Source organism: Mustelus asterias, chromosome 4, assembly GCF_964213995.1.
Source record: "Mustelus asterias chromosome 4, sMusAst1.hap1.1, whole genome shotgun sequence".
Classification (NCBI taxonomy): Eukaryota; Metazoa; Chordata; class Chondrichthyes; order Carcharhiniformes; family Triakidae; genus Mustelus; species Mustelus asterias.
This window is the reverse complement of record NC_135804.1, coordinates 71,939,344-71,955,840: the sequence shown is the minus strand read 5'-3', so window position 1 is coordinate 71,955,840 and position 16,497 is coordinate 71,939,344. Positions and strand designations below refer to the sequence as shown.

Genomic DNA, 16,497 nt, shown 5'->3' with positions numbered 1-16,497 from the left:
ACTATCATATCTGCTTCCACTGCCTCCCAGGCAGCAAGTTCCAGGCACCTACCACCCTCTGTGTAAAATCTTGCCTCGTACATCTCCTTTGAACCTTGCCCCTTGCACCTTAAACCCTAGTAATTGGCTCTTCTGCTCTGTGAAAAGGCTTCTGACTATCCGCTCTGTCCATGCACTTCATAATCTTGTAGACTTCTATCAGCTTGCCCTTCAACCTCCGTCGTTCCAGTGAGAACAAACCAAGTTTCTCCAACCTCTCCTCGTAGCTACTGCCCTCCGTACCAGGTAACAGTCTGGTAAATCTTTTCTGTACCCTCTCCAAAGCCTCCACATCCTTCTGGTAGTGCGGCAACCAGAATTGAACACTATATTCCAAGTGCGGCCTAACTAAGGTTCTATGAAGCTGCAGCATGACTTGCTCAAGTTTTAAACTGGCCGATGAAGGCAAGCATGCCATATGCCTTCTTGATGACCTTCTCCACCTGCGTTGACACTTCCCTGTGCACACCGGTCCCTCTGCCTATCAATACTCCTAAGGGTTCTTCCATTTACTGTATATTTCCTATCTTTATTAGACCTTCCAAAATGCATTACCTCACATTTTTCCGGATTAAACTCCATCTGCCATCTCTCCGCCCAAGTCTCCAACCGATCTATATTCTGCTGTATCCTCTGATGGTCCTCATCATTATCTGCAAATCCACCAACCTTTGTGTCGTCCGCAAACTTACTAATCAAACCATTAAGTTGATCTTTCTCTATACCCTAGCTATGACTGTAACACTAGATTCTGCACTCTCTCGTTTTGTTCTCTTTGAACGGTATGCTTTGTCTGTATAGCACGCAAGAAACAATACTTTTCACTGTATGCTAATACATGTGACAATAATAAATCAAATCAAAATCAAAATTCATCTAGACCTGCAGATTTATCCACATTTGAGGCTCCCAACACTCCAATATTTTATCCTTCCCTATGTCAATTTGCTCAAGAACCTCACAGACTCTCTTCCTGAATTCCATACCATCATCCTCATTCTCTTAGGTAAAGACAGATGTGAAGTATTCATTTAACACCCGACCAATGTCCTCTGGTTCCACCCACAGATTTCCCCCTTCGTCCCTCGTGGGCCCTACTCTTTCCCTGGTTATCCTCTTCCCATTGATATACTTATAGAGTATCTTGTGATTTTCTCTACTTTTACTAGTCAGTTCCCTCCATAAGTGATACAATGTTCTCCGCCAATTCTTTCCTTCTATCTGATGGTATATAACATCTCCTGTCTATGTCACAGTGTTCTGAAATATACTTTGATTATAATCCTTGGAACAGAGAAGGTTGAGGGATGACATGATTTAGGTGTACAAAATTGTGAAGGGTAGAGATAGAGTAGACAGGAGGAACTTGTTTCCCTTGGCAGAAAGTTCAAAAACCAGGAGTCATAGATTCAAGCTATGTGGTGAAATGACTAGAGAGGACATGATGAAAAACATTTTTATGCAGAGGTGGTGGTGGGTGTCTGGAATTCGCTGCCTGGGTCAGTGTTAGAGGCAGAGACCCTAAACTCTTTTAAAAAGTACCTGGATCTGCACCTTAAGTGGTTTAAGCTGCATGGCTATGGGCTACATGCAGAAAGATGGGATTACAAAGGGCACCTGAGTGTCTTTGGGTTGGTGCGGACAAGATGGGCTGAATGGCTGTATCATTTCAATAGTTCTGTGCTGCATCATTTCAATAGTTCTATGTGCCTGTCAGGTTGAATGTTTGCTGACGATACCACTGTAGTGGGTCGGATCTCAAACAATGACAAGACAGAGTACAGGAATGAGATAGAGAATCTGGTGTACTGGTGCGGCAACAATAATCTCTCCCTCAATGTCAACAAAATGAAGGTGATTGTCATCAACTTCAGGAAGTTTAGAGGAGAACATGCCCCTGTCAACATCAACGGGGACGAAGTAGAAAGGGTCGAGAGCTTCAAGTTTTTAGGTGTCCAGATCACCAACAACCTGTCCTGGTCCCCCCATGCCAACACTATAGTTAAATAAGCCCACCAACTCCTCCACTTTCTCAGAAGACTAAGGAAATTTGGAATGTCAGCTAGGGCTCTCACCAACCTTTACAGATGCCCCGTAGAAAGCATTCTTTCAGGTTGTATCACAGTTTGGTATGGCTCCTGCTCTGCCCAAGACCACAAGGAACTACAAAAGGTCATGAATGTAGCCCAATCCATCACGCAAACCAGCCTCCCATCCATTGATTCAGCAAAGCAGCCAGCGTAATTCAGGACCCCACGCACCCCGGACATTCTCTTTTCCACCTTCTTCCTTCGGGAAAAAGATACAAAAGTCTGAGGTCACGTGCCAACCGACTCAAGAACAGCTTCTTCCCTGCTGCTGTCAGACTTTTGAATGGACTTACCTTGCATTAAGTTGATCTTTCTCTACACCCTACCTATGACTGTAATACCACATTTTGCACTCTCTTGTTTCCTTCTCTATGAACGGTATGTTTTGTCTGTATAGCACGCAAGAAACAATACTTTTCACTGTATGTTAATACATGTGACAATAGTAAATCAAATCAAATAGTTGCTACTGTGTGCAAGCAATGAATTGTGGGTAGACATTTTGTAGCTCCATTAACTATGTGAAGACAAGGTGAAGCATATGAATTTTAGGGTTGAGTACTGATTGGTAGAGATTGTTGGGATGTAGAGAATTGAAGAGTGCTGCACACAAGACAAAACACAAGAAATAGAAGCAGCAGTATGCCACCAGGCCCTTCAAGTCTGCCCTGCCATTCAATATGATCATGGTTAATCTATGCCGGCCTCAACTTCTTTTTTGTGCAATTTCCTTATAGTACTGTATTCTTTGATCTATCAAATGGGCGGCACGATGGCACAATGCGGGGCAACATGATGGCACAGTAGTTTGCACAACTGTCTTACACCGCGAGGGACCCAGGTTCAATTCCGGCCTCAGGTCACTATGTGGAGTTGGCACTTTCTCTCCATGTCTGCGTGGGTTTCCTCCGGGTGCTCCGGCTTCCTCCCACAATCCAAAGATGTGTGGTTAGGTTGATTGGTCATGCTAAATTGACCCTAATGTCGGGGGACTAGCTAGGGTAAATATGTGGGGCTACGAGAATAGGGCCAGAGTGGGATTGTGGTTGGGTACAGACTTGATGGGCCGAATGGCCTTCTTCTGTACTGTAGGGATTCTATTCTATGAAATATTTATCCACTTCACCTTGGAAAACATTGCAAAGATCCCTAAGATATCGGATGGGTTCATTTCAAATAAAATGGTAGAAATTACAAAAATCCCAATCACAAAGTTTAGAATATTAGAGAAACTTAAGGGGCTAAAGGTAAAAAAGTTGCCAGGTCCCAATGAACTGCATGTTAGGGTTTTAATCAAAGTACCACTAATATTTCTCGGGACTGAGATTCTTGCAGACATTAATTCTCATCACCTTGAATTGGAAATTATTTCACAATCTCTGTCATATTGTGAGGACACTGTAACTATAGTGTAACAGTACTGCAATTCTATTTGTCAATCCACAAACCAATCCAGGACTGAGCTCCATTGTGATAATGACACCCAACCCAGTACCACTAGGTTTAATATCAAATTAAGCCAAATCATTGTGAACAGTGAAGGGGTATTGACATGCCTTTAAAATGCATTGATTTATCTTATTGTTTTTGGAAAATTTTCACTAACCTGAGATTTTTTTCCTCAAAGCAAGAAGATGGCAAAAGACTTTTCACTTAAAATCCACTTTAATCTCTGCATTTCTCTGCTGCTGCTCGACATGAACTTCCTGCTCAATATATGGCTTTCTCCGTTCCACATGAGTACCCTTTGTGTGGTTCTTGCCATCGGTTTGCACTATTCTGCATTGTCCCTTTTTGGATGGATGGGAATTGAAGGATTTCACCTCTATCTGATGGTCGTAAAAGTATTCAACACCAACATCAAATGGTACTTGCTTAAGATATGCCTCATTGCTTGGGGTGAGTAGAAAATGTCTTCAAATATTTCTCCTATATTTTAACTGAAATAGTCCAGTCTGCATGGGTGAGCATTTTAGCAACAGATAAACTAAGGCAGTGGTCAAGTTTGATGATGTTAGAAAGGTTCAGTGATATTATAAAGGCAGACTTATGGCCGCTGGTGGGATTTGCTTGTGCTGCCGATATTATTGGGCTTTTACCCAGCTTGCTGCATTTTCCAATGCCACCTGTGGCAGCACCCACTGCAGCAGGGCCTGAAAATCCCAGCCTTGGTGATGGAGAGGATATGTGGTCAGAGGGTCAGTGTGGGGTCAAATATGACAGCAAGATTGTAAACTGGCTGGATTTAGTCTCAGGGAGAGAGATGAAGAGGCAGATGAGGAACTGTGGTCTGGTGTAAGATTTTGGTTCAGGAGTCACAAATTACCCAGTAAGGTGTTCTTAAAGTAGAGTATTAAGAACCAGCCGTTTAAGATACATAAGCTAAATAGACAGGAAAAACATATGGTGTGTAACAGGTTTTGTGGTCCTAGAAGACAAGCAGAGGGATGATGCTAATCTCTTTCTGGAGGTAGCAGTTTCTTCTACTCTCAGCCTTCTGGAGCTAATTGAGGTGACAGGAAGTTTTCCACTGATCATCCTGCATCTGAAGAAGGCTGAAGTAGGCCCTTCCACACACCTGTTTATTTCTAGGTGCTGGTGATCTATCTCATGATGTTGATTGGTGGAATAGGATCAAACAATGGCCAGGTACCCAAGGTAAAAAAGATCTTTTCCTGCATCACATGAGGTCATCTTGCAACATATCTTGTCAAATGACCTCAGTATAGTCCTCTGGAGAAGTTACACTCCTGGGCTATTATTTCTGTTCATCCCTGTTCCTGGCTACGAAAAACTGTTATTTTTTTCATGAGAGAGAGAGAGAGACAGAAACAGCAAGCCCTTTTCTGCTCAGCTTTTACAATTCTGTAACATTTTTAAAATCAGCAATTCTTTCGGGGACAGAGAAAAAAATGGCTTTGATCTTCTCACGATTTAATTGGGAGAATTTTCTTCTTGTCTCGTACTGGAAGCTGAACAAATGAATTGAGAGAGCAGAAGTATTGAGAGAGTGTGGCAGAACCTGGTGAGGTGAGAAGATATGTACAAACTGATGTGTTGTCAGATAATGTTGCTGATGGATTGCATGCAGATGGGAAATATAAAGAGAATATGGATAGAACCTGGGGGATGCCAGTGATAATGCTGCGAGGGTGGTAGACCAGCTATTGCAGGTAATTTTCTGGTTATGATTTGATTATCCATTATAGAAGTGAGGACAGCCCCCATCCAGCTGGATAATAGAGGAGAGGGGTTAAAGGAAGATGTTGTAATCAACCATGTCAAAGACTGTAGACAGGTCCCAAAGAGGGATGGTTTATTTTTGACACTTGAGATGATACTTGTGTGTTTGATAAGGGTTGTGGCAGAGACAGAAACTTGATTGGAGCACAACAAACATCGAGTTCAACAAATATAGGCACAGATTTGAAAGGTGACATTGTGGACAAGGACTTTTGAAAGGCCGATTGCTTGCAAGGAAGGGAAAGTGAAGAATTCTTTTTTCAGGACAGGAGTGATGAAGACAGATTTAAAGTGATTCTGACTCAAGAGAGAGAACTGTGAATATTGATGGCTTTTACTGGACTGGCTGCAAATAGTCCTGCTCTTTCATAATCACTAAGGAACTTTTACAATCGTTGAAAGAAATATTAAAGCAGAAGTATAAAGCTTGTTGATTACAGATTACATTAAATCCTCCAATGATTGGCAAACTGTTAATTGAGCTTGGAGAATAAACAGAGCTCAGTTTGAGGGGGGATATTGACATTCCCAAAGCTTCACATGGGTTAAGGACAATATCACAGCTGTACTGCGGGAGGACACCTCGGAGGGCTCATACAGTGAGACAAGATGGGTTGAGCTCAGGAGCTCAGGAGCTCAGAGCTCAGGAAAAGGAAGGGTGTAGTCACAATGTTGGGGGTTTACTATAGGCCACACAACAGCCAGTGGGAGATAGAGGAACAGACACGTAGACAGATTTTGGCAAGATGTAAAAGTAACAGGGTTGTTGTGGTGGGAGATTTTAACTTCCCCTATATTGACTGGGATTCACTTGGTACTAGGGGCGTGGATGGGGCAGAGTTTGTAAGGAGCATCCAGGAGGGCTTCTTGAAACAGAATGTAGATAGTCCAACTAGAGAAGGGGCCATTCTGGACCTAGTATTGGAGAGTGAGCCCAGCCAGACGGTTGATGTTTCAATAGGGGAGCAGTTTGGTAACAGTGACCACAATTCAGTAAGCTTTAAGGTACTGATGGATAAAGATAAGTGGAGTCCTCAAATGAAGGTGCCAAACTGGGGGAAGGCTAATTCCAACAATATTAGGCAGGAACTGAAGAATGTAGATTGGGGGCAGATTTTTGAGGGCAAATCAACATCTGGCATTTGGGAGGCTTTCAGGTCTAAGTTGATAGGGATTCAGGAATGGCATATTCCTGTAAGAATGAAGGATAAGTATGGCAAGTTTTGGGAACCTTGGATAATGAGAGATATTGTGAGCCTATTCAAAGAGAAAAAGGAAGCATTTGTCAAAGCTAGGAGGCTGGGAACACAAAGCAATGTGGAATACAAGGAAAGCAGAAAGAAACTTAAGCATGGATTAAGGAGAGCTAAAAGTGGTGACAAAAAATAATTGGCCAGCAGGATTAAGGAAAAGCCCAAGGCTTTTTATACATATATAAGGAGCAAGAGGGTAGCTAGGGAGAGGGTTGGCCCACTCAAGGACAGTTGAGGGAATCTATGCGTGGAGCCAGAGGAAATGGGTGAGGTATTAAATGAGTACTTTGCGTCAGTATTCACCAAAGAGAAGGACTTGGTGGATGATGAGTCTGGAAAGGGTGTGTCGATAGTTTGAGTCATGTTGAGATCAAAAAGGAGGAGGTATTGGGGTTCTTGAGGAACATTAAGGTAGACAAGTCTCCAGGGCCTGATGGGATATACCCCAGAATACTGAGAGAGGCAAGGAAGGAAATTGTTGGGGCCTTGAGAGAAATCTTTGTATCCTCACTGGCTACAGGGGAGGTCCCAGAAGATTGGAGAATAGCCAATGTTGTTCCTTTGTTTAAGAAGGATAGCAAGAATTATCCAGGTAATTACAGGCCGGTGAGCCTTACATCAGTGGTAGGGAAATTATTGGAGAGGATTCTTCGAGACAGGATTTATTCCCACTTGGAAATAAGTAGACGTATTAGACAGAGGCAACATGGTTTTGTGAAGGGGAGGTATGTTTCACTAACTTGATCAAGGGCGGCACGGTAGCACAGTGGTTAGCACTGCTGCTTCACAGCTCCAGGGTCCCGGGTTCGATTCCCGGCTCGGGTCACTGTCTGTGTGGAGTTTGCACATTCTCCTCGTGTCTGCGTGGGTTTCCTCCAGGTGCTCCGGTTTCCTCCCACAGTCCAAAGATGTGCGGGTTAGGTTGATTGGCCAGGTTAAAAATTACCCCTTAGAGTTCTGAGATGCGTAGGTTAAGAGGGATTAGCAGGTAAATATGTGGGGGTAGGGCCTGGGTGGGATTGTGGTCGGTGCAGACTCGATGGGCCGAATGGCCTCCTTCTGCACTGTAGGGTTTCTATGGTTTCTATGATTTCTATTTTCGAGGAAGTGACAAAGATGATTGATGAGGGTAGGGCAGTGGATGTTGTCTACATGGACTTCAGTAAGGCCTTTGATAAGGTCCCTCATGGCAGTCTGGTGCATAAAGTGAAGTCACATGGGATCAGAGGTGAGCTGGCAAGGTGGATACAGAACTGGCTCGGTCACATGAGACAGGGGTTAGCAGTGGAAGGGTGTGTTTCTAAATGGAGGGCTGCGACAAATGGCGTTCCCTCAGGGATCAGTGCTGGGACCTTTGCGATTTGTAATATGTATAAATGATTTGGAGGAAAATGTAACTGGTTTGATTCGTAAGTTTGTGGACAACACAAAGGTTGGTGGAGTTGCGGATAGTGATGAGGATACAGCAGGATATAGATCGGTTGGAGTCTTGGGTGGAGAGATGGCAGATGGAGTTTAATCCGGACAAATGTGAGGTAATGCATTTTGGAAGGTCTAATACAAATAGGAAATATGCAGTAAATGGCAGAACCGTTAAGAGTATTGATAGGCAGAGGGATCACAGGTCACTGAATGTGGCAACGCAGGTGGAGAATGTCGCCAAGGAGGCGTATGGCATGCTTGCCTTCATCAATTGGGGCATTGAATTTAAAAATTGTCAAAGTCATGTTGCGGCTTTATGGAACCTTAATTAGGCCGCACTTGGAATATAGGGCCCAATTTTACCATTGAACGGGCGCGAAAACGTGGTAAAGTCGGGTGTGAGGCCATTAACGCGGTCCGCGCCTGCGTCCGCGCAGATTGCCACTTTACTGAAACCCGGGAATGGCGGTGATTTGATTCACGCCCAAAACGGGCACAACAGCAATTTAAATGCATTTGCAAGCATTTAAATTGAATTAATGAACTGTCCGCCCAACTTTATCAGCATTTCCCCCTTTACCACTGCATTTGCCAATCCGGAACTGCGGCGTAATGGACCTGCCAAATAAAAGTCTGAATCAGTCGCTCCAGCTGCTGAAGAGCACGTTCAGAGCTTCCAACGGCTCTCTGACTCAGATCAGTGGTGGGGGGAGGAGGGTCAGATCATTCTCTGGTTGAGGACGGGGGGGGAGGGAGTGAGGCCAGATCATTGTCTGGGGAGGGAGGCCCGAACACTCACTGGTGGGGGAGGGGGGGGCAGATGGATCTCTGATGGGGGGGAGGTCAGATGGATCTCTTGTGGGTGGGGGGGGGGGGGGGCAGGGTGGCCCACTGCCACTCTGTGGGCGATTGGTAGGGGGGGCAGGGGGGTGATCGGTCTGGGTAGTAGGGGGGGTGGATAAGGGGGACAGTGATGTGTGTGGGTAGTGGGGGGGATGGATAAGGGGGACAGTGATGTGTGTGGGTAGTGGGGGGATGGATAAGGGGGACAGTGATGTGTGTGGGTAGTTGGGGGGATGGATAAGGGGGACAGTGATGTGTGTGGGTAGTTGGGGGTGTGGATAAGGGGGACAGTGATGTGTGTGGGTAGTGGGGGGAATGGATAAGGGGGACAGTGATGTGTGTGGGTAGTGGGGGGATGGATAAGGGGGACAGTGATGTGTGTGGGTAGTTGGGGGGATGGATAAGGGGGACAGTGATGTGTGTGGGTAGTTGGGGGTGTGGATAAGGGGGACAGTGATGTGTGTGAGTAGTGGGGGGAGTGGATAAGGGGGACAGTGATGTGTGTGGGTAGTGGGGGGAATGGATAAGGGGGACAGTGATGTGTGTGGGTAGTTGGGGGTGTGGATAAGGGGAACAGTGATGTGTGTGGGTAGCGGGGTGTGGATGGATAAGGGGGACAGTGATGTCTGTGGGGGCCATCACTCCCACTTTTCACTTCCGGGCCGCTTTCTCCGCTTTCTGCGGCCCGGGAGCGATCTGACACGGGCGCGCTTTTTCAAATTTTTTTCCAACTGCGCATGCGCAGTTCAGAGCTCCGATCGTTTCGGCCGCGCTAAGCCCCGCCCACAGCGCGAATGGGACTGGAGATGTTTTTTTCAGGCTGAGTGCGTATGCGGGCGCCTGAAAGCAGATTTCTAAGTCAGATCTGCATTACGCCCAGATTCAGCACTGAGAATGAAAATGCTAAAATCGGGCCCATAGTGTTCAATTCTGGTCGCCACACTACCAGAAGGATGTGGAGGCTTTGGAGAGGGTACAGAAAAGATTTACCAGGATGTTGCCTGGTATGGAGGGCATTAGCTATGAGGAGAAGTTGGAATTACTTGGTTTGTTCTCACTGGAACAATGGAGGTTGAGGGGTGACCTAACAGAAGTCTACAAGATTATGAGGGGCATGGACAGAGTGGATAGCCAGAAGCTTTTTCCCAGGGTGGAAGAATCAATTACTAGGGGGCATAGGTTGAAGGTGCAAGGGGCCAGGTTTAAAGGAGATGTACGAGGCACTTTTTTTACACAGAAGGTGGTGGGTGCCTGGAACTCGTTGCCGGGGGAGGTAGTGGAACCGGATATAATAGTGACTTTTAAGGGACGTCTTGACAAATACATGAATAGGATGGGAATGGAGGGATACGGTCCCCAGAAGGATAGAGGGTTTTAGCTGAGTCAGGCAGCATGGTCGGTGCAGGCTTGGAGGGCCGAAGGGCCTGTTCCTGTGCTATAATTTTCTTTGTTCTTTGTATCTTTTTGGAAAGTTGTGCTCAGCAAGGATTTTGACCTTTTCTGTTCATCAATTTAATTTGAGGTGCAATGAGAGGCCATAAAATTAAAAAAAAAGACTTGCATTGTTAGGGATGTTGGATTAAGGAGCAGTGGTAGGCCACTCAGCCCCTTGAACATGCTCTGCCATTCAATAAGATCATTCTAATCTGGTTGTGGTCTCAACTCCACCACCCTGTCTGCACCACATCATTCTGGATTTCCCCGTCTTTCAAAAACTACCTAATCTGTCTGTCTTGAATAAATTCAATGATCTAATCTCCACTGCTTCTGGGGGAAATAATTTCACAGGTCAATGACTGTTTAAGAGAAAAATCTTCTCCATTTGAAAAGGAAGATTTCTTATTCTAAAACTTTATTCTCTGGTTCTAGTCTCACCCACAAGAAAAAACATCTCCTCAGTATCCACACTAATGCAAAATTTAGGCTCAGGGATTTGCTAATTAGGATTAAGTAGGATTTGAACATATTTCCATCAAATTCAAAGATGACACCCACTGTGATAGATTTATAGCAACTTTGGATTGTCCAATGTTTAAAAGTAGTATCTAAATTGATAGCAGTAATGAATATCCTGAATTATGAGACAACCTTTCTCCCCCAAAACTCTCCTCAGTCCAGGACATACCCTGGAATCTGGAACTGTGAAATTATCCATCCAAATATTGGAATAGGACGTTTATGCCCGAGCAAAGGCCTTTCTTAACTTAGTAAGAAGTCTCACAACACCAGGTTAAAGTCCAATAGGTTTATTTGGTAGCAAAAGCCACTGGCTTTCGAAGCGCTGCTACTTAATCAGGTGAGTGGGATTTCAGTTCACAAACAGGGCATATAAAGACACAAACTCAATTTACAAAATAATGGTTGGAATGCGAGTCTTTACTGGTAATCAAGTCTTAAAGGTACAGACAATGTGAGTGGAGAGAGGGTTAAGCACAGGTTAAAGAGATGTGTATTGTCTCCAGACAGGACAGTTAGTGAGATTTTGCAAGCCCAGGCAAGTCATGGGGGTTACAGATAGTATGACATGAACCCAAGATCCCTTTTGAGGATGTCTTCATGTGTGCGGAACTTGGCTATCAGTTTCTGCTCAGCGACTCTGCGCTGTCATGTGTTATGAAGGCCGCCTTGGAGAACGCTTACCCGACGATCAGAGGCCGAATGCCCGTGACCACTGAAGTGTTCCTCAACAGGAACACTCTTGCCTGGTGATTGTTGAGCGGTGTTCATTCATCCGTTGTCGTAGCGTCTGCATGGTCTCTCCAAAGTACCATGCCTCGAGACATCATTTCCTGCAGCATAACAGGTGGACAACGTTGGCCGAGTTGCAAGTGTATGTACCGTGTACCTGGTGGATGGTGTTCTCACGTGAGATGATGGCATCCGTGTCAATGATCCGGCATGTCTTGCAGAGGTTGCTGTGGCAGGGTTGTGTGGTGTCGTGGTCACTGTTCTCCTGAAGGTTGGGTAGTTTGCTGCGGACAATGGTCTGCTTGAGGTTGTGCGGTGTGCTGTGGACAATGGTCTGTTTGAGGTTGTGTGGTCATCGTGGGGGATGCTGGTGTAGAGTGCTGAGACATCCATTGTGACGAGGAGTGCTCCTGGTTCAACTGTTCCATGTGTGCTGTAGTTTCTGTAGTTTCCTGCACAAACTCTACACCAGCATCCCCCACGATGATGGCATTGCTGCAACTGCCTCAGTACTCAACACCGACAACTGTCAATCTCCAGATGCAATTTTACAACTCATCCACTTCATCCTGGACCACAATGTCTTCACCTTCAACACCCAGTTCTTCATCCAGACACACGGAACAGCCATGGGGACCAAATTCGCACCTCAATATGCCAACATCTTCACGCACAGGTTCGAACAAGACCTCTTCACCGCACAGGACCTTCAACCGATGCTATATACTAGATACATCGATGACATTTTCTTCCTTTGGACTCATGGTGAACAATCACTGAAACAACTATATGGTGACATCAACAAGTTCCATGCCACCATCAGACTCGATGTGGCGATGCCGACGTTGGACTGGGGTAAATACAGTAAGAAGTCTCACAAAACCTGGTGTTGTGAGACTTCTTACCTTCAGACTCACCATGGACTACTCTCCGGAATCGGTTGCATTCTTGGACACATGCATCTCCATCAAGGACGGTCACCTCAGCACTTCACTGTACCGCAAGCCCACGCATAATCTCACGATGCTCCACTTCTCCAGCTTCCACCCTAAACACGTTAAAGAAGCCATGCCCTACGGACAAGCCCTCCGTATACACAGGATCTGCTCAGATGAGGAGGATCGCAACAGACACCTCCAGACACTGAAAGATGCCCTCATAAGAACAGGATATGGCGCTCAACTCATCGATCGACAGTTCTGACGCGCCATAGCGAAAAACCGCACCGACCTCCTCAGAAGACACGGCGGACAGAGTACCCTTCGTCGTCCAGTACTTCCCCAGAGCAGAGAAGCTACGGCATCTTCTCTGGAGCCTTCAACATGTCATTGATGAAGACGAACATCTCGCCAATTTCTTGTCTTCAAACAGCTGCACAACCTCAAACAGACCATTAGAACACAGAACATTACAGCGCAGTACAAGCCCTTTGGCCCTCGATGTTGCGCCGACTGTGAAACCAATCTAAAGCCCATCTAACCTACACTATTCCAATATCATCCATATGTTTATCCAATGACCATTTAAATGCCCTTAATGTTGGCGAGACCACTACTGTTGCAGGCAGTTACCATTGTCCGCAGCAAACTACCCAGCCTTCAGGAAAACAGTGACCACGACACCACACAACCCTGCCACAGCAACCTCTGCAAGACGTGCCGGATCATCGACATGGATGCCATCATCTCACGTGAGAATACCATCCACCAGGTACACGGTACATACACTTGCAACTCGGCCATTGTTGTCTACCTGATACGCTGCAGGAAAGGATATCCCGAGGTATGGTAGATTGGGGAAACCATGCAGACGCTACGACAACGGATGAATGAACACCGCTCGACAATCACCAGGCAAGACTGTTCTCTTCCTGTTGGCGAACACTTCAGCGGTCACGGGCATTCGGCCTCTGATCTTCGGGTAAGCATTCTCCAAGGCGGCCTTCACAACACATGACAGCGCAGAGTCGCTGAGCAGAAACTGATAGCCAAGTTCCGCACACATGAGGACGGCCTCAACCGGGATCTTGGGTTCATGTCACAGTATCTGTAATCCCCACTTGCCCGGGCTTGCAAAATCTCACTAACTGTCCCGGCTGGAGACAATACACATCTCTTTAACCTGTGCTTAACCCTCTCTCCACTCACATTGTACCTTTAAGACTTGATTACCTGTAAAGACTCGCATTCCAACCATTATTTTGTAAATTGAGTTTGTGTCTTTATATGTCCTTTTTGTGAACTGAAATCCCACTCACCTGATGAAGGAGCAACGCTTCGAAAAATAGTTGGACTTTAACCTGGTGTTGTGAGACTTCTTACTGTGTTTACCCCAGGCCAATGCCGGCATCTCCACATCTTTCTTAACTTAGGCAGAAACCTTTTTCATTCCCACTGTTGATGGACCTGCAAGGCAATAAATTCTCTGCTACACCCAAGGTTATATTTTGGAGGCGTAAAAGATATCAATACAGATAGCTTCATATCTTAGGCTAGTCTTTCACACTTTAACTTCCAATAGTCACCCCCCCCCCTCCCCCCCACCTACAATCAGCTGATTTAAACACCTTAAAGCAGAATATTTTGAAGAATGTAATTCCAACCAAAGCTTTAGGTTAAAATATCTTTTCTGGCTCATCTTGAACTGCATCAGACATGTTCAGATGCAACATGTCAACAGCTGCAAGCTTGACTGTCTCCTTGTACATTCAAACAGTCAAAGATCTCACAAAGAAAATCACAGTCATGGCATTTGTTTTCAGATTATGTTGTTGGTTGGGGTATATTCAGTTCCATTTTCCTACATTTTATGAAATCATTTGTTTTGAGCAGGCCCACTTGTAACATAATGTATAAGGGGTGCTAATATAGTCAGTCTGTTAATGTGAGTCAGATATTAGCTTTGTGTAGATCTCAGTCACAATCCCTTCTTTATATTTATTCATAGGCATTCCAGCTTTGATAGTCTGCATTTCTTACGCTGTCAACCACGAGGTGTATGGTAACTATACCATCGGTGGCAACTCCTTGTAAGTATTGAGAAATCCTTGGTGTGATCTTTTTTTTTACTAAATGGAGATAATTCCTCTTTTAGCGGTATGTAAGTTATAACCCTGGCAATGTTTTCCAAGATATAAACAGGTTGGTTACCATTTCACCAGTTAGCACAGCAATATTCGTTTATTTCATGTATTTACACAAGTCAGATCATTACAGGTTAAATTATTTTTGAAACACAGTCACTGTAATATTGGGAAAGACCGCAGATAATGCAAGATTCTACATACTGCAATTAAGTGATTGGTTTCTGCTGATGTTGCTAGCTGCAGCCGTATTGGCTAGAACATCAGGAAGAATCCTGAACAGTTTTGGAACCCTTGGAATCAAGTCAGTATCCACTTTGCTTCATTTCAGAAGACTGCAGATCTGAAAATGCAACATTCCCATAGCACAGAGAGGATTATTAACATAGCAAAGAGGGAGGATGATTAAGATATCACTGAAAGAGGATCAATAACAGTACTCTGAGAGAATCATTAACATCGCACTGCTAGAGGATCATTAACATAGTACTGAGAGAAGATCATTAAAATAGTACAAAGAAAGGGTCAATAAGATAGTACAGAGAGTGAATCAGTAAGATAATACAGAGAGGATATTAACATAGCACAGATAGCAAACAAAGAACAAAGAACAATACAGCACAGGAACAGGCCCTTCGGCCCTCCAAGCCCGCGCCGCTCCCTGGTCCAAACTAGACCATTCTTTTGTATCCCTCCATTCCCACCCCGTTCATGTGGCTATCTAGATAAGTCTTAAACGTTCCCAGTGTGTCCGCCTCCACCACCTTGCCTGGCAGCGCATTCCAGGCCCCCACCACCCTCTGTGTAAAATACGTTCGTCTGATATCTGTGTTAAACCTCCCCCCCTTCACCTTGAACCTATGACCCCTCGTGAACGTCACCACCGACCTGGGGAAAAGCTTCCCACCGTTCACCCTATCTATGCCTTTCATAATTTTATACACCTCTATTAAGTCTCCCCTCATCCTCCGTCTTTCCAGGGAGAACAACCCCAGTTTACCCAATCTCTCCTCATAACTAAGCCCCTCCATACCAGGTAACATCCTGGTAAACCTCCTCTGTACTGTCTCCAAAGCCTCCACGTCCTTCTGGTAGTGTGGCGACCAGAACTGGACGCAGCATTCCAGATGCGGCCGAACCAACGTTCTATACATCTGCAACATCAGACACCAACTTTTATACTCTATGCCCCGTCCTATAAAGGCAAGCATGCCGTATGCCTTCTTCACCGCCTTCTCCACCTGTGACGTCACTTTTAAGGATCTGTGGACTTGCACACCCAGGTCCCTCTGCGTATCTACACCCTTTATAGTTCTGCCATTTATCATATAGCTCCTCCCGACATTATTTCTACCAAAATGCACCACTTCGCATTTATCAGGATTGAACTCCATCTGCCATTTCTTTGCCCAAATTTCCAGCCTATCTATATCCTTCTGTAGCTTCTGACAATGCTCCTCACTATCTGCAAGTCCTGCCAATTTTGTGTCGTCCGCAAACTTACTGATCACCCCAGTTACACCTTCTTCCAGATCGTTTATATAAATCACAAACAGCAGAGGTCCCAATACAGAGCCCTGCGGAACACCACTAGTCACAGGCCTCCAGCCGGAAAAAGACCCTTCCACTACCACCCTCTGTCTTCTGTGACCAAGCCAGTTCTCCACCCATCTAGCCACCTCCCCCTTTATCCCATGAGATCCAACCTTTTTCACCAGCCTACTCCAAATGGGGTCTGACCAGAGCCTTATACAGTCTCAGAAGTACATCCCTGCTCTTGTATTCCAGCCCTCTCGACATGAATGCTAACATTGCATTTGCCTTCCTAACTGCTGAC

General features: G+C 45.3%; 1 protein-coding gene across 2 annotated transcripts in view; it reads left to right on the top strand.

Annotated features, from left to right (window-relative positions):
- The window catches only part of LOC144492776 (adhesion G-protein coupled receptor G6-like), a 374,363-nt gene that overhangs the window by 310,114 nt on the left and 47,752 nt on the right, over window positions 1-16,497 (top strand). For both annotated transcript variants that reach the window (XM_078211194.1, XM_078211193.1), the window contains 2 exons: window positions 3,757-4,028; window positions 14,525-14,606. In XM_078211194.1, coding sequence (XP_078067320.1) covers window positions 3,757-4,028; window positions 14,525-14,606 — 354 coding nt within the window. The remainder of the gene's footprint in view (window positions 1-3,756; window positions 4,029-14,524; window positions 14,607-16,497) is intronic.